This window comes from Mesocricetus auratus, unplaced genomic scaffold (genome assembly GCF_017639785.1).
Source record: "Mesocricetus auratus isolate SY011 unplaced genomic scaffold, BCM_Maur_2.0 Super-Scaffold_100008, whole genome shotgun sequence".
NCBI classification, from domain to species: Eukaryota; Metazoa; Chordata; class Mammalia; order Rodentia; family Cricetidae; genus Mesocricetus; species Mesocricetus auratus.
Genome location: NW_024429192.1, coordinates 82419968 through 82442049, shown reverse-complemented (window position 1 = coordinate 82442049; position 22082 = coordinate 82419968). Strand labels below are relative to the sequence as shown.

The window sequence follows — 22082 nt, the reverse complement described above, 5'->3', positions numbered from 1 at the left end:
GACACCTAATGTCAACCATTGCCTTAAACACACACACATACACACACCTGCCACACATGCATAAGCCACATACATGAATGCACACAACATTTTTTAGAGTGTTCTTATGAACTGTAGAGAAACAGTTATTTCCCCAGAGTGGGGAATGGTAAAATCAAGGCCCTAGCTCTCTCAACTGCCCAGTCCCTAGAAAAAGGACAAAGGTCTGGATACAGACACTCAGACATTCGAGCCTTTGACTTCAGACATGGCAGGAACAAAGGGTTTGGGGACTCGCTGCACCTGTGGCTGCAGCAGGGTTCAAACATAGGAGCCCATGGGGCAATTCTCATAGAAACCACCACAGGGACCACACATAGACTCACACATCTTTCTGACATCTCATCCAGGTTTCGTTCTTCTACTCTCCAGCGTGTCTTTAAAAATCTCTTAAGTTTTTCTTCTTTACAAAAACTACTGCTTCCTTGCTGGTCTCAAGTCTGGCCATTGTGCACAACCGGCCTTGGGAAGTGGAGGGTCAGAATGGATCACTGTGGAAACTCTCATCTGCTGGTTGAGGCTCAACGGGGCAGAAACCAGGGTTTCATCCGTCTCAATGGAGGCTGTATCCTGCACACAGCAGCAGTCAATAATGGGGCTCCATTTCTGTGCTAGAGTTTGGGATGAAAAAAAAAATCACCATGTAGGTCAATGACACGAAGTAAAACTTGTGTAGGAGACTGGGGAGCTGGTAACGCTTGCCATGCGAACATGAAGACCTAAGTTTGGATGCCCAGCGTCCACGTAGAGACTCAGGCGCAGCACCTACGACCCTAGTGAAGGGCAGAGACAGGAGGGTCCCTCGCACTTACCTGCCAGTCTGGCTGGGCTGCTGAGTCCAGTGAGAGACCTTTGCCCAAAAGCTAAGGTGGAGGGCTGGTGAGCTGGGGTGTGATGTTAAAACAAAACAAAACCTCGGATATGGTAGCCTGTGCCTAAAATCTCAGTGCTCTTAACAGAGTTGGGAGGTGGACAGAGCAGAACCCCGAAAGCCAGTTAGCCTGGTGTCTGAAATACAGAACAAGAAACTTTGTCTCAAAGTGGAAGGTAAGGATGAACACCTAACAATGTTCTCTGACCTCCACAAGCGTGCTACAGTATGTCCCATGTTCCCACAACACACACAGATTTAAAAGAGCAGTGAGCCAGGCACAGTGGTGCCTGCCCTTGATCCCAGCACTCAGGACACAAAGGCAGGCAGACGTCTGTGAGCTTGAGGATAGTCTGGTCTACAGAACAAGTTCCAGCCCAGCAGGGATAGTGAGACCCTGCCTCACCAGTAAAACAAAAATAAATTGCTGGAGGGTTGGCTCAGTGATTAAGAACATTTGCTGATCTTGAAGAAAGCAACCACATGGTGGCTGTCTCAGCTACTGTTACTATTGCGGGGACCAAGGCAACTAACGAAAGAAAGCATCTAATTTGGGGCTAGCTTACAGTTTCAGAGGGTGAGTCCCTGACCTTCATAATGGAAAGCAAGGCAGCAGGCAGGCAGGCACACATTAGAGGCAGAGAGAGCTAACTGGAAGGGCATAGTTTTTGAAATCTTAAAGCCCGCCCCCAGTGACATGCCTCCTCAAACAAGGCCACACCTCCTAATCCTTACCAGGCACTTCCACCAACTGTAGACCAAGCATTCAAACATAGGAGCCTATGGGGCCATTCTCATCCAAACCACCACAGTGGCTCACAACCATCTACAACTTCAGGTTCAGGAGATCTGACATCTGTTTCTTTTCTATTTCCCAACTCTTTTTTAAAATTTTTACCAAGCCAAGCAGTGGTGGTGTACTCCTTTAATCCCAGCACTCAGGAGGTAGAGATGGGTGATCTCTGTGAGTTCAAGGCTAGCCTGATCTAGAGTGAGCTCCAGGACAGCCAGGGCTACACAGAGAAACCCTGTATTGAAAAAAAGTCATCAATAAATAAATATTTATCAAAGACCATTTTTATATATTTTGATCATATTCTTCCCCTCCCCCACTCCTCAAAAATCCTCCCCACTTCCTTACCTAACAAACTTCATGTTCTCCCTCACTCAAAACAAAAAATGAAACGCAAAACAAAGTATGACAAAATGAAACAAAAACCCCACAAAAATAGAGTCCATTTGGTGTTGGCCAACCGCTCTTGTGCATGGGACCTGCCCTGGAATGTGGTTAATATACTTAGTGACACTCCACTGGAGGAAACGCATTTCCCTTCAGCAGGCATCAATTGCAAATAGCTTCTTGGTTAGGAGTGGGCTTTGTACCCACTTTCCCTTCTCAGAGTCGGGGTTTCTAATACCCTTTTCTGTCCTCCACAGGCACCAGGCACAGCACACACATGGTGCACATACCTGCAGACAAAATACACACACTTAAAATATAAAAATAACTGAAAAATAGCAAAACAAAATTTAAAAAGTAGAGAACAATAGAGGAACACATCTGATGCCACAAACTCTGTTTTCACAAGTGTGCACGTGTGATTATAGAAAACCAGGAAAGATACTTAGTTCCCAAAACTGGTTTATTTAACAAATTACATTTCTTGAGTAAAAACTAAATACTGATGTTTGCCTGTCGTTTTTCTCATAGTGAACTTCTAGGCATCAAAGCCAGGGTCCCCACATCTGACAGATAAGGTCTCTACCACTGAGCTCCATGACCAGCCCCAGTCGAGTTTTCTAGGTAAGTATGCCACAGCTGGAGATGCAGCTCAGTGGTGGAACACTTGCTTAGTCTGTGTGTAAGGACCTGGATTGGATTCCTGGCATTGCCAGAAAAAAAAAAAAGCAACAAAAAAATGGTCTCACGAATTATAGCTTGGTTTTGAACACACTGAAATTTTACCGTTGTAAGAATCAAACCGCAAGAGCAGCCTTTAGCCCCCACATGAATACACAGGGATGGGCGGTGACTGGTGTGTGCGCACTGGGAACCTCAATTAAGGAGGAGTGCAAGTTTTATTTGCCTCCCACATCATAATATCGGTTGGGTAAATTAACCTGGGGTTTCCACCTCCTACTCCTTGTACAAGGGAAGTGCAAGACCCTTTTCTTCCACCACAGACCTCATAAGTTTATCCTTCTTAACCCTTCTCAACCATCTTTATTCACACAGCCCAAAGCCTTAGAGTCGCCTGCCTTCTCTCAAACATCTCTTTCTCTTCCCCTACACCTTTTCAGCTCCTGGTGAAATGACCTCCTGGCCAATTTGAATAAACCACTCTGCTAATGCAGAATCTGTAAATGTCAGTCAAATGCATGCTTCATTTACCATGTCAGAGGGACTTCGTGAAGAGGTAGGGAGGGTCCTGAACTTTCTCAGGTACCCTGAGTGACTATTGACCCACTGTTGTTAGTCTGTATTTTAGAGGTTTTGTGGTTTAACTTTGTTATTATTATTTTTAGAAATTAAAAAAACCACTTTTTTGTTTTCCTCTTTCTCTTTTTTCCCTGGGGGGGGGTGGACCAGGGATTAAGCCCAGGGCCCTGTGCATAGTAGGCTACATCACCAGTCAAAAACAACACTTTTTTCGTCGGGTGTAGTGGAACACCTTTAATCCCAGCACCTGGGAGGCAGAGGCAGGTGATCTCTGTGAGTTTGAGGCCAGCCTAGTCTACATAGTGAGTTCCAGGACAGCCAGAGCTACACACTCAGAGCCTGTCTCAAAACAACAACAAAAACAAAACCATTTCCTCAGGGCATGTTGATCTCATTTAGATATGCCGATGTAGATTCAAACACTTACTGCAAGTGTGAGCAGTCTCCGTGAGCTTTCCCAGCCAAGGACAGAGACACACACTTTTCATTTCATTTTCATTTATTTTTCATGTTGTTTAAATGCTGTCACTTGTATATGGGAGGGGGGGTCCACTTAGAGGCCAGAGCAGAAGGGTACTTAGGCTCATACTTCAAGAGTACAGTCCACGCTGGCAGAGGAGGCACAGCTGCTGCCAATTCTGGGAGAGAGTGATGAGCTCAGTGTTTTCCCTAAAGAGTTTCCAGAACTAGGCAATGAACAATGATGACCAAGAGACCCGAATCTGATGACAAGACAAGCTAGGAGGAAGTTTGGTGGCAGAATAAGCACATGCCTAGCAAGTGTAAGGCACTGCAGGAAAGCCATGGGTTCAGGAGGCATAGCGACATGCTGGATGCCACCACATACCTTCTTCCTCCTCCTCCCAACAGGAGGCAAGTGACTTTACAGCATAGACTCAGAGCCCGAGTGACTCACGGTGTAAGTGACGGAGCTGCAATTTGAACACCCTGCATCTGGCCAAGGAGAGAAGTGGCAAGATCTGAACGGATAAGAAAATGCAAAGGAAGTTAAGAGAGCACAGTGGGTTGGTGGCTGGCTAAGGACACTTGCTGGGCAAGCCTGGTGACCGGAGATTTCTCCCCAGAACATACGTAAAAGGTGGAGGGAGAGAGACCCAGCTCTACAGTTATTCTCTGACCTCTATACTCCTACTGTGGAATATCATGAACACACAGTAATAATAAAAAAATTAAAATGTCAAAAGATAGCCAAACATCAGGTGCCGTGGCACAGCCTGTAATCTTGGCACTCACAAGGGTGAGGATTGCAAGTTTAAGGCAAACCTGAGCTACATAGTGAGTTCCATCCCTGCTGGAGCAACCCAGTGAGATCCTGTGCCAAAGAACTAATCAGGCACCCCAGCAAGATGGCTCAGAGGGTAAAGATACTCACTAACAACCTGAATTCAATCCCACGTGGGACCCACGTGGTAGAAGGAGAGAGCCAATTCTGCTAAATTGTCCTCTGTGCTGTGGCTCACATGCCCGTGTACACAGACATACACACACAAAGTAAGTACACGTTATAAGTGGGGGGGAAGGACCCTAAAACTAGCCGGGGGCTGGAGAGATGACTCGGACATTAAGAGTACTTGCTCTGCAATCACGAGGACCAGAATTCAGATGCAGCGCTCACTTAACCAGTCAGGCATCTCTACGAAGGCCTCTAACTCCATCCCCAGGGTGAAAACAAGAGGATCTCTGGGGTGTGCTGGCTTCCAGCCTGAGACAGTGAGTCAGTCCTAAGCTCAAGCAAGGCCCTTGCCTCAAAAGAACAGGCAGAAAGTGACAGCAGAGGATACCTGATACCCTCTTCAGGCCTGTGTGAGCAATATACAGGTATACACACATACACACACACACACACACTCTCTCACATAAATAAACAAGATTACATCTAAAAGACACTAATTAAAAAATAGAGAAACGATGACTATCCTTTCTGATGAAGGCTAAAAAACAGACTCCTGACAATGGAAGAAAACCAACTATGCAGAATTCGAAAGGCCAAGGAGGGGAGGGCATAGCGTGGGCGCACAGCTCAGGACACCACACAAGCTTTGCCTGGGGCCTCAGTGGTCTCAGCAGTGCCTTCCAACGAGCAAACTGGGGACAAAGAAGACGACTACAAGTGTCAGACAACAGACCCCAGGTCTTCCCAGGACCACGACCATGCTAAAGCTTGTGCGGTGTGGCAGACAGTATCCTAATCTCGGAGGACCGCCCCCTTTTCCTCCCTGAGACCTTACCCTCTCCCCGCACCTCCATGCTGAATCCGCCGGTGCCAGTCTCACTGGTGCTGGACAGATGCCACCAACCTACTCAGTATTCACAAGGAGCCTCTGCTTTTTCTTCCCCTGGAGTTGTCTGTCCCAGGCTGCAGGCACATGACGTCTGCTTCCTCAGAACAGAACGGGAGCTGAAGAGAAGGCTTGCTGGGTAAGAGCACTGTTGCTCTTGCAGAGAACCTAGGTTCAGTTCCCAGCACCCACATAGTGGCTCACAACTTCAGTTCCCGGGGATCCAATGCCCGTTTTTTGACCTCTTCAGGCACATAAAAGGTTTTGTAAGAACCAAGAAAGGAGGAGGGTGTATAGTCAGTCTTCCATTGCCGCAGCAAACACCTGAGATAGCTAATGAAGAGGAAAGGTCGCTGGGTGTGGTGGTGCACACCTGTAACCCTAGCGCTTGGGAGACTGAGGCAGGATGACCTGGGTTCAAGGTCAGCCTGGGCTGCATACCAAAACTCTTGTCTCAAAAACAAATACATAAATGCTTATTCTGGCCTCAATTTTGTGAGTTCGTGTCTCACTATGTTGTTCTTAGGTCCCTAGCAGGGCATCACACCACGGAAGAAGCATGTGGCTGAGCAAACCTGCTGAATGAGACCATAAACTCAAGAGGTGGGGGAAGTAAAGTCTGCGGCTCTCGGCCCTGGCCCTTCTGGGTTATTGAGGTCAAGCGTGTGGTAGAATGAGGCACTCGGAAGAAAGCAGCCATCAGATCACCGTGCTGGAGGCCAGACTACTGCAGTCCCCCCCCCCCCCGAGGGGATGGGAAGGGTCACCGGACCTGAGCTTCCAGCTTCTCCCCCTAGTCACTTGTATGTCTTTCTGCCTACTTGCACGCGATCTTAGGAGGTGCTGGAGTAACTGGCTATGCGGAAGCCATCAGCCATGATGGGTAGGGCTTTCAGGCCCCCAACTTTAGGATCACTCACTTTTGTAGGCAACCCCTCATCCACGCTCTGTAAGTAAAGCTCCAGAAACTCACAGGTTCCACAGGACGAGCTTTGGGGCAATCAGTTTGATCTGTCATTGGGACCTTATGAGAGATAGGAAGACTTTTTTTAAAAACCTCTCTCCAGGGAAGGAATTCTTGCAAAGTCATCACCAGGGAACACTCACACATCTACGCATCACCAGGGAACACTCACAGATGCTCCATCGAGCTAAGTAATCGACGGCAACCCCAAGAGATGGAGCGATAAGTATCCAGACGCCACGGTACAGTCACAAAAGTCACGTTTCCAGGATTCCTCCCCAAAACACTGAAGTTTGTACTCAGGGCTGCTTTCTCGTTCCAAGGAATCCATCATCGAGTCACGCGCCCTCCTCCGCGGGTGCCAGGCCAGGCGCGCCTCCACACGCCCACGTTCCTCAAGTCACCCAAGCTCCAACACGCTCCCGCCACCCGCTCCTCCTCGCCTGAGGTTCTCGGGTCTACACCGGCCTGCTCCGCTCCGGAAGCCGGGTCCTGGGGGAGGGGACGCAGCAAAGGCGCGTGTTTTCCCACACGCTGCACGCCACCGGCCGGAGGGACCCAGAGCGACCTCGGAGGTGCGCATGCGCACCGACCCAGCGCGGGTGCGTTCCCCGCCGAGCGCAGCCATCTATCGAGAGCTCCCAGGCAGTTGCGTCACTGTGAGTCTGCCCAATCAAAGCTGAACTGACCATTGCTTCCGGCCCGCCCTCTCGCCTGAGGCCGGGGGAGGGCCGGGCCGTAGCTCTAGCCTAGGAGTTCAGGAGCATCCACTAGGAACCTGCCCCGCCCGGCGTGGGCCCAGGTAAGTGCAGCGCGGTGTCCTTGTAGCATCGGTGACAGGACCGTGGGGACTCCTATCCGGGGAGATTGGGGCGGCTCAGAGCACAGGTGCCTCCAGTTTCCCGCTCCCCTTCCTCCATTGGCTGCGTCTGCTGGGACGATTAATAGAGGGAGAGGGACTGTACCTGTGTTCTCTGCTGTACACCTTCTAGGCACCGCTCACACCCCTGCCTCGAACCCCCAAACGCCGGCCCCGGGACCCGGATCACAGCACGCCCCCACTGCAGCCTTAGGACCGCAGCGATTTTTAGAAGCCGATCGCTGAAGCCTGAATGATTTAGAGAAACAGAGCGTCCAGGGGCCTGTCTGTAGCCTTCTCTCTTGACGTTGTTGGAAGCAAATCTGCTTGCCCTGGGATTAGTGTAGGCAGATGGTCAGGGCCTTACAGCTCCCACGTATGCTCCTGATGGCAGTGCAGGGGACCCACCTGTCGCCCAAGTGCAGGAACTGGATAAACACCAGCACGCCTCCTGCCCCCTAGGGCTGGGCGGACTCTATTTATTCTTCAGGAAGGGCCCCCACTCCCATACAAGCTCTGCTGTTTACTGTCTCCTCTTTTAACCCTAATGTCACTTTGGAGTAGTTCCTGCACTTGGCAGCCAAAAAAACAGCTTTAGTAGCCAGTGCATACCAGAGAGGAGTGGGAGCGTCATAGAAAAAGAGGGAGCCCTAAGACAGATTCTGGATGCTTTCTTCTGCAGGGTTGTGGTTTCTATGACGTCTACCCCCCACTTGCCCTGGGCTCGATCCCTGGCTTTTTAAAATCTCTTTGTGTGTGCAGAAGCGTATGTGGAAGTGGAGGCCAGAGGTCAACCTGCACCACCTACCTTGGTTTTTTTCTCACCAGCCTGGGGCCACGGATTAGCTAGATTTACTGGCCTCCTGCCAGGAAGCTCCAAGGATCCGCCTCTCCAGCTCTTGGGATTCTAAACAAGTGTCATTGTGCCTCACTTGAAATTTTATTTTACACTCATTATTATGTGTGTGCTCGAGATTACCTTGACTCACACGTGGAGACCAGAAGATAACTTGCAGGTGTGAGTTCTCTCCTTTGGACATGTGAGTCCCAGGGATGGAACTTAGGTGGTCCAGCTTGATATAAAGTATCTTTATCCAATCAGCCTGACGAGCTCTCCCCACCCCCAGGACACACTTTATTTTCTTTTAAACATGAGTTGAACTTAGGTCCTCTCCTTACCAGGCACTTGATCAACTAAGTCATCTTCCCATCCCTCATGGTTTTTGTTTTTGTTTTGAGACATGGGGCTCACTATTTAGGCCAGGTGAGCTTGGGCTCACAGCAATCCTGCCTTCCTGGCACTGAGAGTACGGCATGTGCCACCACCCAGGCTATTTTTTGGTCTCTGAAGGGATCTGTGAATAAACTGACCCAGAAAGGCGGATGGCTTTTGTGGTGTCGAGTCTTTTTAACCAAGTGCCCGAAGGACCAAGTTACATTTGTTTTTAGAGGTTTGTGGTGAAATAGAGGTTTGCTTCCATGGGAGATGTTCCTTTTAGCCCGTCACTTCTGCAAAAACAATGCTATCTCAGGATCCCAGAAGCACAAGACCTCCACACACCCACTTCAAGAGTCCTGTGATCTAGTGACCCAAGCCAGGTTGCATGGTGACCTCACAGGAAGTGGCATGTGACACGTTGGAGGAACAGCCTGTGGAGGCAGAAAGGAGCTGTGGTTGGCCAAGGATGCTTTCCCTGTATGCCCTTTAGCTCATGTGTGACTGGTGCCTGAGTCCCCACTTCGCAGGAGTTTGTAAATACAGCCCCAACTCCATCCTGTTTCTACAGCAGTGTTTTCTTCCATTAGCTACCCAGAAGGTTCAATTATGTCTGAAAGAAAATTGCTGCTCAGTCATTTATCTGAAGGAAAATGTTTCAAATACATCTTGACCTTTTGAGCTCAACCTTCAGGCTGAGCTTTACTTAACTGACTGTTTATACGTTGAATTGTGAATTGTTTTTGGAGGAGAGGGGATTGAGACAGACCTTACTATGCAGCCTAGGCTGGCCTTGAACTCCTCATCCTATTCCTGCCTCTTATGTGCTAGAACTATGGGAATGTACCACCTTGGCTGGCTTGAATTTTATTTTCTTTTTTAAAAAATTACTTTTTAAGTTTGTTAATTTGTGTGTGTGCATATGCTAATTTTCAGAGGGCAACTTTGCATGGTTACCTACTTCTCCCTTTATGTGTATTCAGGAGGTTAAAATCACAATGCCAGCCTGTGTGACAAACACCTTTACCTACTGAGCCATGTTGCCCACCTCTGGCTTGATTTTTTTAAGAGACTGGAGCTTGGTGAGACAGAAAACACCTGTAATCCCAGCACTAAAGATGCTGAGGTAGAAAGAGTTTGGGGTCCAGGCCAGTGAGACATTGACTCAAACAAATAAACCAAAACTGAGATGAGCGATTAATGGTTGTGATCAAGTGATAGTGACATCAGTGGCAGTCACAAAAGTCATGCTGGATACTGAGCAGTGTTCATCATAAGTTCGGTGTCTGGATTACCTCACTTGGTTCTTAGGAAGTAGGTCACCCTTTCGGATTGTCACACATTATTACACGTAATCAAGGCACAGAGAGGATAGTTAACTTTGGTGATGTTGGAAGCTACTCGTGGGGGTGCACACCTGTAAGCCCATCACTTGGGAGATGGAGCTAGGAGTTCAATATCATCCTTTGCTTCACGGTGAGTTCCAGGCCACCTTGAGCTGTGTGAGACCCTATCTCTAAACAAAATAAAAACAAACGGCAATCAAAGTAATGAAGAAAAGAAGTAATAGAGCCAGGCCACAAACTCTGCTACTCTGGATTCTGGCAACTCTCAATAGTCACTGTGAGGGGTGGAGGGACCTTCAAGCCTGGCCTAGAGGAAGGAAGGTGCCTTCTGGAGCCCCACTGAGCCCTCTAGACAGAGACACCTTTTAGATCAGAAAGCTAGTATCCTGATTCCCATTCCATCCCCATGTGTACCTGAATGTGTGTGTGTGTGTGTGTGTGTGTGTGTGTGTGTGTTAAAGAGGATGAAGAGGGCATTGGTTCTGTAGGAACACTCCATTCCCCCCATACCCCCCAAAATCACTCCATTCTGATGGTCAGCCTCTCTACTTCAGGTCATGGATATTTCTCGAAACTTGTCCCTGCCTGCCTCTGGCTTCCTGCTGCATATCCCTGCTGCTCGCCTCTTCCTTTGCAGCCTACGTTCTCCTTTGTGTCTGTGAGGCTCACTGGGTTCCAAAAGAGCCAGTTTTGCCTATGGCAGATGCTCCAGTCCTCCTGACACTGGCAATACCTTCTGGAGCGCCCCCGTGCTTGTGGCAGACTGCAAGAGTAGAGCAGCCTGGCACAGCCTTGAGGTCCCTAAGTAAACTTACCTATCTCCCCAGTACTTCCAACTCCCAGCTAGACTCTCTCTACAGGTTCTCATGTAGCCAAGGTGGGCCTTCAGCTCCTCCTTCTCAGTGCCAGGATCACAGGCAAGAGCCATAGTACCTACTCTGTAGGATGCTGGGGATAAAACCCAGCACTTGGTGCATGCTGGGTAGCACCACATGAACTGGGTGTGGTGAGGCATACCCGTGATCTCAGCACTTGGGAAGTAGCAGCTGGAGGATCAGAAGTCAAGATCATCCTAGCTACAGAGAAAATTTGAGACCAACCCTGGAGTACATGACACCCTGTCTCCAATTTAAAGAGGCAAAGCACCCCCTAATGAGAAAGAGGAAGAGGCAAAGAAAGAAGTTTATACTGGAAGACATACTTTGCTTCTGGTTGCTACGGTGACTGCTTGCTTGTCTCTTGGGACCTCATTTTGCCGCATGTGGCATGATACAGTCACCACCACACAGGGACAGGGTTCCTGTGATGTGCCTGCTCCAAGAACCATGACATGGGTTCCTTTTTGCTTGCCCCTGTCTTTCCCACAGCACTGTGGCCATGCCCACCTCTGTGCTGTGGGCAGTGGACCTCTTCGGGAGAGTGTATACCTTGTCCACGGCTGGCCAGTGCTGGGAGCTTTGCAAGGATGTCCAGATGGAGTTCAAGCGGGTCAGTGCCGCCACTCAGTGCTGCTGGGGCATCGCCTGCGACAACCAGGTCTACTTGTACGTGTGTTCCAGTGATGTACCCATCCGCCACCGAGAGGAGGCCTATGAGAATCAGGTAGTGCTGGGTGTGCATGGGATTGTTGAGGTGTTTCCAGTCCCATCTGGCTAGTTCCTAAGACCATCTCTGTGTCCCCTGGCCTCAGCGTTGGAACCCCATGGGAGGCTTCTGTGAGAAGCTCCTGCCGAGTGACCGCTGGTCGTGGAGTGACGTGAGTGGGCTCCAGCATCGGCCGCTGGATGGGGTAGCACTGCCCTCGCCACACTGGGAATGGGAATCAGACTGGTATGTGGATGAGAATTTTGGAGGGGAGCCCACCGAGAAAGGGGTAGGTGAACTTAGTACCCTCCATGGATGCCTCTTGGGCTCAGCTTGTCCCCCTGTGCCACCCTCCCTGTCGGTGTCCAACCTTTGCTTGCTATGGGATTGGACACCCTATTCCCTTCTTCCCTCCCTTTATTCCTCCACCTTCCCACCTCTTCAGATTCCACCCCCTACCCCGCCAAGCCAGATAAGGCTCCAACCTTGGTATTTCAGGGGTGGACATACGCTATGGACTTCCCTGCCACCTACACTAGAGACAAGAAGTGGAACTCATGCGTGAGGAGACGAAAGTGGATCCGGTACAGGAGATACAAATCCCGGGACACCTGGGCCAAGGTCTTTGTGCCTCCATGGGGCATGGCGATGGGGCATGGGGTCCCCGATAGGAGGGTCAAAAAGATAGGCATCTTCCTCCCCGTACTGGGGCAGAAGGGGAAACCATGCCCACCCTAGAATTTGGCCTTTGATTTGTTTACTGTCACAGAGCCTTGTAGCCCTACAAGTCCCCTCATTTGGGAGATGGCCACTTAGGGGCCAAAGTTAGCACAGAACTTGTCCTTCCTTAGGCTTTCCCTCCCTGACCAAGGTGCTAGTGCTGTCTCCATGACTCAACTCAAAAGCAGTGGCTTGGGGGTGGAGTCTTAGGAGGGGAACAGAACAGTGTGTGTCCATGGCCAGGTCCCACCTACAGTCTTGTGGCTACCTTCTTCATGGGGTCATGCAGCATGGACCACACTGAGGGTGGAAGGACTAGAGGCAGAGGCAGGCAGGGGAGGGACGGTGACATAGTGCAGGCCACAGGTAATGACAGCCATTGCTTCTCACTCCTTTGTTTCAGATTCCCTCAAAGGATGACCCCAAGGAACTCCCTGACCCTTTCAATGACCTGTCTGTGGGAGGTTGGGAGATCACAGAGGAGCCTGTGGGCCGCCTGTCAGTGTGGGCTGTGTCCCTGCAGGGAAAGGTAGGTCCCACTACCACGGTGGCCAAGACTTGACATGGCCAAGGAGACCAGCGGCCGGCTGGAGTGGCGCAGGGATTCCCCAAGGTGGAGGAAGAGAGCTCATTGCCTTCTGCCCCTGGAAGCCTTGGGACCTGTCCCTCCTCCTAGCCCACTTTGGGCTCAGATGAAATCAATTCTGTCAGATTCTGGGCTCCCTGCCAGCTCTTTCCTCCAGGCTCCAGGAGCATTGTGGATGTATGGGTGGGTGGATGGTTGATGTGTAGATAGACTGATGGTGTGTAGTATGTGGATGATGGTGGGTATGTGGATGGAGGGATGATGTATAGATGGGTGGTAAGTAGATGTGAATAAATGACAGAGACTTGCGGGTGGGTGGGGGATGACAGGTAGATGGTTGGACAAATGGATGGTGGGTGAGTGAATAGATGGTTGGGTGGATGGTTGAATGGATGATGGGTGTGTGGACGAATGGGAAGTGAGGAGGGGGATGAGGAGTGTGTCAAGTGGTTGATTGACTAGATGGATGGTTGGATACATGTTGTGTGGGTAGGGGGTAGATTGATGGTGGATGAATGGATGGTAGGTGTATAGATGGATTGTGAGGGATGGATGGGTGGTGGATTGATGTATATAAGTATGTATGTATGGATGTATGTATGGATGGATGATGGATGGGTAGATGGTAGTTATATTGATTGATAGGTGATGGATAGATGCATATTTAGAGAGAAATCTTTTTAATTTTTTTGGCTTTTCGAGACAGGGTTTCTCTGTATTGTTTTGGAGGCTGGAGAAATCTTTTCTTAGAGAGTTTGTGAAAAACACCAAGCCTGGATGGCAACAGGAACACAGATGGTCCCAAGCATAGGAGTCTGATGCCTTCCTCGTGGTTTTGGAGCTTATTTTAAGATTGTTCAGTAACTCCTGCATTAACCACATTAACCACACATCTCCACTGACTTTGGAACAGTCTAAGCAGATTGTTTTTAGCAGGCTTACCTTGGGCTGGGGTCGTGCTCTCTCAGGGTTAGGTGAACCACAATCATTTCCTATCTGAAGTGTGGTGGAGAGAGATGATTTGGGTGAGAGCGGTGGGGAGGGGCGAGCGGGGTGAGAGCGGTGGGGAGGGGCGAGCGGGGTGGAAGCAGTGGAGAGGGTCAGGCTGGGTGAGAGCACTAGCTCAAGACATCCCACCTGGATGCAGAGAGAAGGTAGAGGAGGAGCCACACCCCTCTGCACCTGTGTTTGCTCCCCGAGCATCAGCTGTGAGCCAGTACATCCAGCACCTCTCCTGTGCTCTAGGAGAGGTGGCCCCAGGACCCTGTGCTCCGGAAAGGAGAGACTTATTCCCTGAAGCTGCCTTCTTGGTAGCAAAAGGGAGGCTTCCTAGGCCTGGTCCTGCGGGGCCGGTCATAAGGGTAGGTTGGCAAGATCAGAGAAGTCAGGGTCCCTGTTCTGAAGATCATCCCTAACCTCCTTTACCTGAACTGAACCAATTGCATAGGTATATGCTGTCAATCCCAGCTACAGATCCTATTCTGTAGGCCCTATGTGACATAATCATGCACAAATATGAACATGTGCGCATGCGTGCACACACACACACACACACACACACACACACACACACCTGTTTTTGAGAGTCCATCTCACCAGAATCAGAATTGCTATCATTAAGAAAGTAATGGACAACAATCCTTAGCAAAGATGATGTGGGGAAAGGGGATTTTCATTGTTTAGTTTAAAGAGCAAAAGAAGAGGACATTTTAGGCATTGGGTTTAAACCACCGAGTCCCTGCCTTCCCTTGTGACAGGTGTCCTGGGCACACATTGCCACTAGGGGGCACAGGTGTCATGGGCTGCCTGGGAGCTGCTGAGCGCCCCATGCTGACACTGGAAATCTGCAGAGACTAGATGGGTCTCTCTAGACACCCCCCCCAATCCAGGCTTTGCATTTTCTCACCAAGGTGTGTGGGGGGGCATGCGAGTGTGTCAGAGACCCCCATGTGTGACCTTTGCAGGTGGACAGATTTGGTGATGGCAAATACCATAATTTCTTCTCTCCTCCCAGGTGTGGTACCGAGAGGATGTCAGCCACCCCAACCCAGAAGGCTCTTCCTGGTCTCTTGTGGATACCCCAGGGGAGGTGGTTCAGATCAGCTGTGGGCCCCACGACCTTATATGGGCCACCCTCTGGGAGGGGCAAGCCCTGGTCAGAGAAGGAATCTGCAGGAACAACCCAAAAGGTAACCAGCCCCATAATAGGAAGTGGGGTGCTTCCTGTCCAGAATCTTGGCTGATGGAAGCTGCCTGGGGTTTCTCTGGGGACTGGCAGGAAGTTCCTGGTCCATAGTGGAGCCTCCTGGGTCTGAAAATGGTATCATGCACGTCTCCGCGGGAGTCAGTGTGGTCTGGGCCATCACGAAGGACCGCAAAGTAAGAGTTGGGGGCTGGAGCTGGGGTGGGTAATGGTGCCATTTAATACCAAGGGTGTCCTCTGTTCCTGTGAGGGTCATCTAAGAACATTCGTATAAATCCTGAAAGTTTTCCTTTTCTTTTTAAGATGGTATATTAAACTTAGTATGTAACAGAGGCTGGCCTTAAGCTCCCAACCCTCCTGCTCAGATAACAAATGTGTACTATCATACCTGGTTGACACTGGGGACCAAATCCCAGGCATCATGCATGCCAAGCAACTCCTCTACCATCTGAGCCACATCCCTACCCCTGCTGTGGGCTTTTCTGCTGTTGATATCATCACCCATCTCCAGGATGTGTGATACTGGCTCATGGTACCCTCATTCGAATCCCTGGACTGAAATGCTGATAACCATGTTTATTATTCCATAGGCCAACCATCTCAGATAATGGGAAGCCAATATGCCAGCAACCTTGGCCAATCAAATGCTTCTCTCTTCTCTTTTGTTACTTGTGTCTTATCAGAGGCAGGTCCAGTCAAGTGAACCAGTTTTATATGCTTTTGAGAAATCTGTCTGTTCATCTGTCATCTCCCTATCTGCTGTGGTGCTGGGGGAAGGGCACTAGGCCTTGTACATCGTGGGTTCATTCTAAGTATATATGCATGGGCCATTCCTGTCAACCCAGTACCTTAAAAGGACTTTCTGGAATGAGTAGTGAGGTGATTCAGTGGGTAAAGGTGCCTGCCACCAAGGCTGGTGACCTGAGTTCAAGCCCTAGGATGCACATGGTTGTCTTCTGACTTCCAAGTGCAAGCTATGATATATGTCTGTCTCTGTCCCTCCCCAAATAAATAAGTAAAAATACAATGAAAAGCTCCCCTCAGATTTGGAGGTGGCTCAATTGGTAAAACACTTGTCTTCCTGTCATGAGAACTTGAGTTCCAGCCCTAGAACCAATGTAAAAGTGCTGGGTGTGCGATGTGCACTTGTGATCCCAGTACTGGCTATGCTGGTGTGTGCTGGGCATGCTGGTGTGTGCCTGTGACCCCAGTGCTGGAAGATGGGAACAGATGGATTCCTAGAGCTTGCAGGCCAGCCAGCCAAGCGTACTTGGCAAGGTCTGGGTTGGTGAGAGACCCTGTCTTAAAAAAGCAAGGTGGATGGCACTTGTGGAATGTCCTCTGTCGTGCACACATATCTGCATGCTCAGGCACAGACAGACAGACAGACAGACACACACACACACACACACACACACCTGTCTCCAAAGATCTCCATAGATACATGTTTCTTTCTCATTTTCCAGGTGTGGTTCCGGAGGGGCGTCAATTCTCACAACCCCTGTGGCACCAGCTGGATCGAGATGGTTGGAGAAATGACAATGGTGAATGTGGGGCTGAACGACCAGGTAGATTTGCACGTGGTTCCTGGGACTCCTAATACAGCTTATCTACCGCCACCCTCCTGTCCCTTCTCCCTGGCAGGGATTCCAGATGGACAGTGAGGAGTCTGAGGGTACATGGGGTGGGGGGGAGGGGGCTGGTATTCTAGAGTCCTGGCATCTCTGTTTGGCTCAGGGTCACTTCACGTAGGACTCTGCAGGTCAGTCTGCTGGCAAGGAAGGGCGGGGCATGCATCCTGGATATAAGAAGGTAGCATTGAGAGAGGTCACAGGGAAGGGAGGGTTTCTAAATGAGAGAACTGGGTTCCTTGCCTTTGACTCTGTGATGTCATGTTCTTCTTACGGATGTCATCTTCACAGTATGACAGTATTTCCTTCCTCCTCAAAAATAACGCAGTTTGGGGCTGGAGAGATGACTCAATGGTTAAGATCACTGGCTGCTCTTCTAGTGACCTGGGTTTGATTCCCAGCACCACGTGGTTCACAACTGCTTGTAACTCCAGTTCTAGGGGGCTCATCTACCTCTTCTGGCCTCTGCATACATCAGACACATGTGGTACACAGACATACATTCAGACAAAACAGTCAGGTACATAAAATAAAAAAATGGAGCTTTTTTGTTGTTTTGTTTTTTGATACAAGGTTTTTCTGTGTATCGCTGACTGTCCTGGAAGTTGCCCCTGTAGACCAGGCTGGCCTCGAACTCAATGACCTGCTTGCTTCTGCCTCCCATGTACTGGGTTTAAAGGCGTGCACTACCAGTGCCCAGCTAAAGAATAATTTTTAAAAAGATAATGAGGGGTTGGGGAAGTGGCTCTGTGGTTAAGAGTGTTTACTACACTTACAGAGGACCCTGGTTCAGTTCCCAGCACCCACATCCAGCAGCTCACAACTATCTGTAACTCCAGTTCCTGGGGATCCAACACTTTCTTCTGGTCTCTGCAGGCATGTGCACACCCATGGTGCACATGAACCCATTCAGGGACACTCATACTTATGAATAAACAATTCCTGGGTTAGGTCTCTAGTACACATAAAACCGGTGTTGTGCATGCCTGCAGTCCCAGCACTAGGGAGGTAGAGGCAGGAGGATCAAAAGTTGAAGGTCATTTTTGGTGACATAAAAAGTTCCAGCCCAGCCTGGGATACATGACATCTTATCTCAAAAAATAAAGCAAGAGGCTGGAGAGATGGCTAAGCAGTTAGGAGCACACACTGCTCTTGCGGAAGATCCAAGTTCCGCTGCCTGCACCCATTTTGGGGCATCTCACGACCACCTGTAACCAAAGGATCCAATGCCTTCCTCTGGCCTCCATGGCCCCTGCCTTCATATGCACATACCTACACATACACACGAAAATACACATCATTAATTTTTAAAATTTAAGATAAAAGCACCAGTGGACTCTGTGTCCCAGCACAGAATCTGTCAGCCCTCTGTTTACTCTGGACCTTGTCATCCCAGAGCCCAAGTCTGAAGTTTTAGAGCTCCGGATCCAGGCTTCTGATTTTCCTGGATTTGCTGCAACCCCTCCCTTCCCCCAGTCCTGCCAGCCTTCTCCTGCCTGGATTTCTGGATTTCTGCAGTCACCAGCCACCTGCCCACCACCAGACATTCCTAGCCCTGACAAACACTCATGCATGCTCCCACGTCACTATAAGGGGACTCCTGCGTGTATTTGCATACTTGTCCTACAGCCCTGTTGAGCACTCCTGGACCCTCCACTCTTCCCCAGCCCCCGACAAAAGGGGTAGGAGCTCAAGGTATGTGTCCAGCTGCCTCTCACCAGCACCCTGCCTGTTCTAGGTCTGGGGCATCAGCTGTGAGGACCGAGCTGTGTACTTCCGGCAGGGCGTCACCCCCAGTGAGCTCAGCGGGAAGACATGGAAGCCCATCATTGTGGGCCGAGAAAGTGACCGGTCACACTCTGGCAGCTCATCCAGTCTCCTCAGGTAACACAGGGGAGCGTGGCACAGACAGTTGGGTGGGACAAACTGTCTGTGGTCTCATGTGAAGATTATGAATTCTGGACAAGCCTGAGCCACACAGTGGGACTTTTGTTCCAACAAAAACAAAAAGAGAAGAAAAAGTTCTGTAGCTAGGTGTCCTAATCATATCTAGATTGCTGTGATAAAACACTCTAACCAGAAGTAATTTAGTGGGAGAAAGGGGGTTATTTCATCTTACAGGCCACAGTCCATCATTGAGGGGGTCAAGACAGGAACTTGAAGGCAGGCCTGCTTGATGGTCCACATATTGAGTATTACCCCTGAACAAAGAAGTTACAGCCAAGCGAGGAGTTACAGCCTGAACTATGCAGGAGCGCTGTTCGCCCGCTCATCCACGGGCACTTGCCTATCTAACTTTCTTAGATAGCCCAGGCTCACTTGCCCAGGGAATGGCGCTGCCCACAGTGGGCTGGGTCCTCCTATCTCAATTAATATCAAGACTCTCCCACAGACTTGCTCACAGGCCAGTATAATCTGGGCAATTCCTCAATTTAAAGTCACCTCCCAAATGACCGATTCTAAGCTGGTAAGGTTAACAGCTTAAGGTTAACCAAGACTCTAGGGAATGGTAACAGTTGCTACAAAGTTTTAAGTGTGCAAAATGCTACTGAATTGTATGCCTTAAAGTAGTCAGTGTAGCCCAGAGATGGTAGAATCTACCTGTAATCCTAGCACTTGGGAATGTGGCAGTGGAGGTCATCCTTGGCTACATAGTGAATATGATGCTAATACCCTGTTTCAAAACAGCAACAATATAGAAAAGGTCAACTTTAGCTGGGCATGGTAGCAAGTGTCCATCACTCAGAGACTAAGGCAGGAGGATCACAAGTTTAAGGGCTGCCTGAACTACAGAGGGAGTTCAGATTACCTACAAAGGTCATTTAGTGAGGTCATTTTAAAATACAAAAGTATAGTGGGCAGTGGCGCATGCCTTTAATGCCAGCACTTGGGAGGCAGAAGCAGGTGGATCTCTGTGAGTTTGAGACCAGCCTGGTCTGCTGAGTGAGTTCCAGGACAGGCTCAAAGCTACACAGAGAAACCCTGTCTCAAACCTCCTCCCCCCCCCAAAAAAAAAGGTACAGCCGGGTGGTGGTAGCTTATGTCTTTAGTCCCAGCACTCGGGAGGCAGAGGTAGGTATAGGTAGAGCTCTGTGAGTTCGAGACCAGCCTAGATTACAGAGCGAATTCCAGGACAGTCAGGACTATACAGAGAAATCCTGCCTCAAAAAAAAAAAAAAAACAAAATAAATAAACAGGAAGGGGCTGAAGGTGTAAGCTCTTTGTTAGGCCACTTCTCTATCCCTGGATTTAATCCTCATTCCTACAATAATAATGACACCAACAAAAACAGAAGAAGAAAAACTCTCAGGTGTGTTTTACCTTCATCAAAGAGATGCCGGAGAGCCGGCAATGTGGCTCAGTTGGAGCAGTGATTGCCTATGGTGCATGAAGTTCTGGGGTCCATCCTCAGCACCACATGAACTGGTTATGGTGGTACACACCAGTAATCCCAGCATTTGGAAGGTAGAGGCAGGAGGATCAGGCATTTAAGATCATCTGTGGTTATACAACGAGTTTGAGACCAGTCCTGGGATGCATGAGACCCTGTCTCCAAAACAAAACAAGGCAACAAGTTACTCCAGTTGAGTGTGGTGGTGTGTGCCTGCAATCCTGGCATTCGGGATTGCTATAAATTCAAGGGTAACCTGGGCTACAGAGTGAGTTCCAGGCAACATGAAATATAGCCTATCTGTGTACTGGAGGATGGCCTTGAACTCCTGACCCTCCTGCCTCTACCTCCGTCAAACTGGGATGACAGGCATGCACCCAGTTTTATGGGGTGCTGAAGATCAAACGCAGGGCTTCGCCCATTCTAGCAAACACTTTACCAATTGAGCTACATCTCCAGCCCGTCTAAAAACAACAACAAATACACGCCTCAACCTGGGATGTGATGGGGCCTTCCAGCCCCTGGAAGCTGCAGGAGCAGTAGACAAAAGCTCAGGGGCTTGGGTGTGACTACATCCACACTGTTACGGTGGCGAAACACATCTTCCACCAGAAAGTGAGTTTGTGCTATTTCGTCCCCAGCGCTGGCTGCTTCTTCGGTGATGAGGTGAGGGGCAGTGGTACCGAATCTGCACCCAGTGATACTGATGCCTCCTCAGAAGTGGAGAGACAGGACCCCGAACAAGTTCTCCCCAGAGAATCTGTGGACAATTCCAGGAGCCTTAAAGGGAGCTTGTCCAAGGGCCCTGAGACCCGTGGGAGCACTGAGGACACCTTGGAGAACGCCTGCCCGGCCGACAGCAAGAAGGCCCCTGAGGCCTCTGGCGTTGATGAATGCCATGGCCCAGCCTCCACACCAGCTGAGCTACCCTGGACTAACATTGACTTAAAGGAGCCCAAGAGGGTGTCTAGCCAGCCATCTGCAGGCTTTCCTGAGACTACAGGCCTCTCCTCCCTGGGGCTCTTCCCACTGGGCATGGAGGAGCCCTACGTTGCAGATGACCATCCTCTGTGGGCCTGGGTGTCTGGAGGGGGATGTGCAGTGGAGGCCTGCTCTGTGCTCAAGTGGTTCACTGTCCAGTCAGGTAAGGGAGCTCACAGGACTGGTGTATCCAGAGCGTCCCGTGGGTGGGTGTCTGTGGCTGCATGGGGTGGGTATAGGCTTGCCTGAGGACTGCAACAGATTCACCACCCTGCCTGGAGGCTCTGCGCTCAGCAACCTTTTATTTATTTATTTATTTATTTTTGGTTTTTCGAGACAGGGTTTCTCTGTGGCTTTGGAGGCTGTCCTGGAACTCGCTTGGTAGTCCAGGCTGGTCTCGAACTCACAGAGATCCGCCTGCCTCTGCCTCCCAAGTGCTGGGATTAAAGGCGTGCGCCACCAACGCCTGGCCTACGCTCAGCTACCTTAACCAAGTCCCTGGGCCAGTCTCTGGCCTTCCGAGGCTCCAAGCAGGAAGGCTCACAGAACAGTTTGTAAGCTGGAACAGATGGATTGGAACTGGAGACTGGGGAGATGCCTCAGTGCGTACAGTGCTTGCTGTGCAAGCATGAGGACCTGAGTTCAGATCCCTAGAACAGTAAATGCCTGTAACCCCAGTGTTGGGGGCTTGCTGGCCAGGCAATAGTGAGAGATCTAGTCTCAAAAATAAATAAATAAAAAAGATGGAGAAATGACTGAGAAAAGATACCCCACCATCAGCACACACAGAAAGAGAAGAAAGGAAAGAAAATAAAAATTTTTCTTTTGCTTTTTCAAGACAGGGTTTCTCTGTGGCTTTGGAGCCTGTCCTGGAACTAGCTCTTGTAGACCAGGCTGGCTACAAACTCACAGAGATCCACCTGCCTCTGCCTCCCTAGTGCTGGGACTAAA

At 49.8% G+C, this 22082-nt stretch overlaps 1 protein-coding gene and 1 long non-coding RNA gene across 4 annotated transcripts in view; one reads left to right on the top strand and one right to left on the bottom strand.

Moving 5' to 3' along the window:
- Window positions 1–2535: 2535 nt before the first annotated feature.
- Window positions 2536–7174, bottom strand: LOC121142035. The gene is made up of 2 exons (XR_005879058.1): window positions 6787–7174; window positions 2536–6674 (listed from the first exon to the last, which is right to left on the bottom strand). It is a non-coding gene; the product is annotated as an uncharacterized LOC121142035 (long non-coding RNA).
- Window positions 7175–7280: 106 nt separating this feature from the next.
- Window positions 7281–22082, top strand: part of Tecpr1 (tectonin beta-propeller repeat containing 1) — a 28662-nt gene continuing 13860 nt past the window's right edge. Inside the window, exons 1-10 of one of the 3 annotated variants that reach the window (XM_013120470.3) lie at window positions 7281–7416; window positions 11403–11637; window positions 11726–11791; window positions 12118–12240; window positions 12743–12868; window positions 14940–15114; window positions 15204–15304; window positions 16595–16696; window positions 18498–18643; window positions 20792–21294. In XM_013120470.3, coding sequence (XP_012975924.1) covers window positions 11413–11637; window positions 11726–11791; window positions 12118–12240; window positions 12743–12868; window positions 14940–15114; window positions 15204–15304; window positions 16595–16696; window positions 18498–18643; window positions 20792–21294 — 1567 coding nt within the window. In that variant the 5' untranslated portion in view covers window positions 7281–7416; window positions 11403–11412. The other 2 variants (XM_005079929.4, XM_021232967.2) reach the window with 2 other exon arrangements.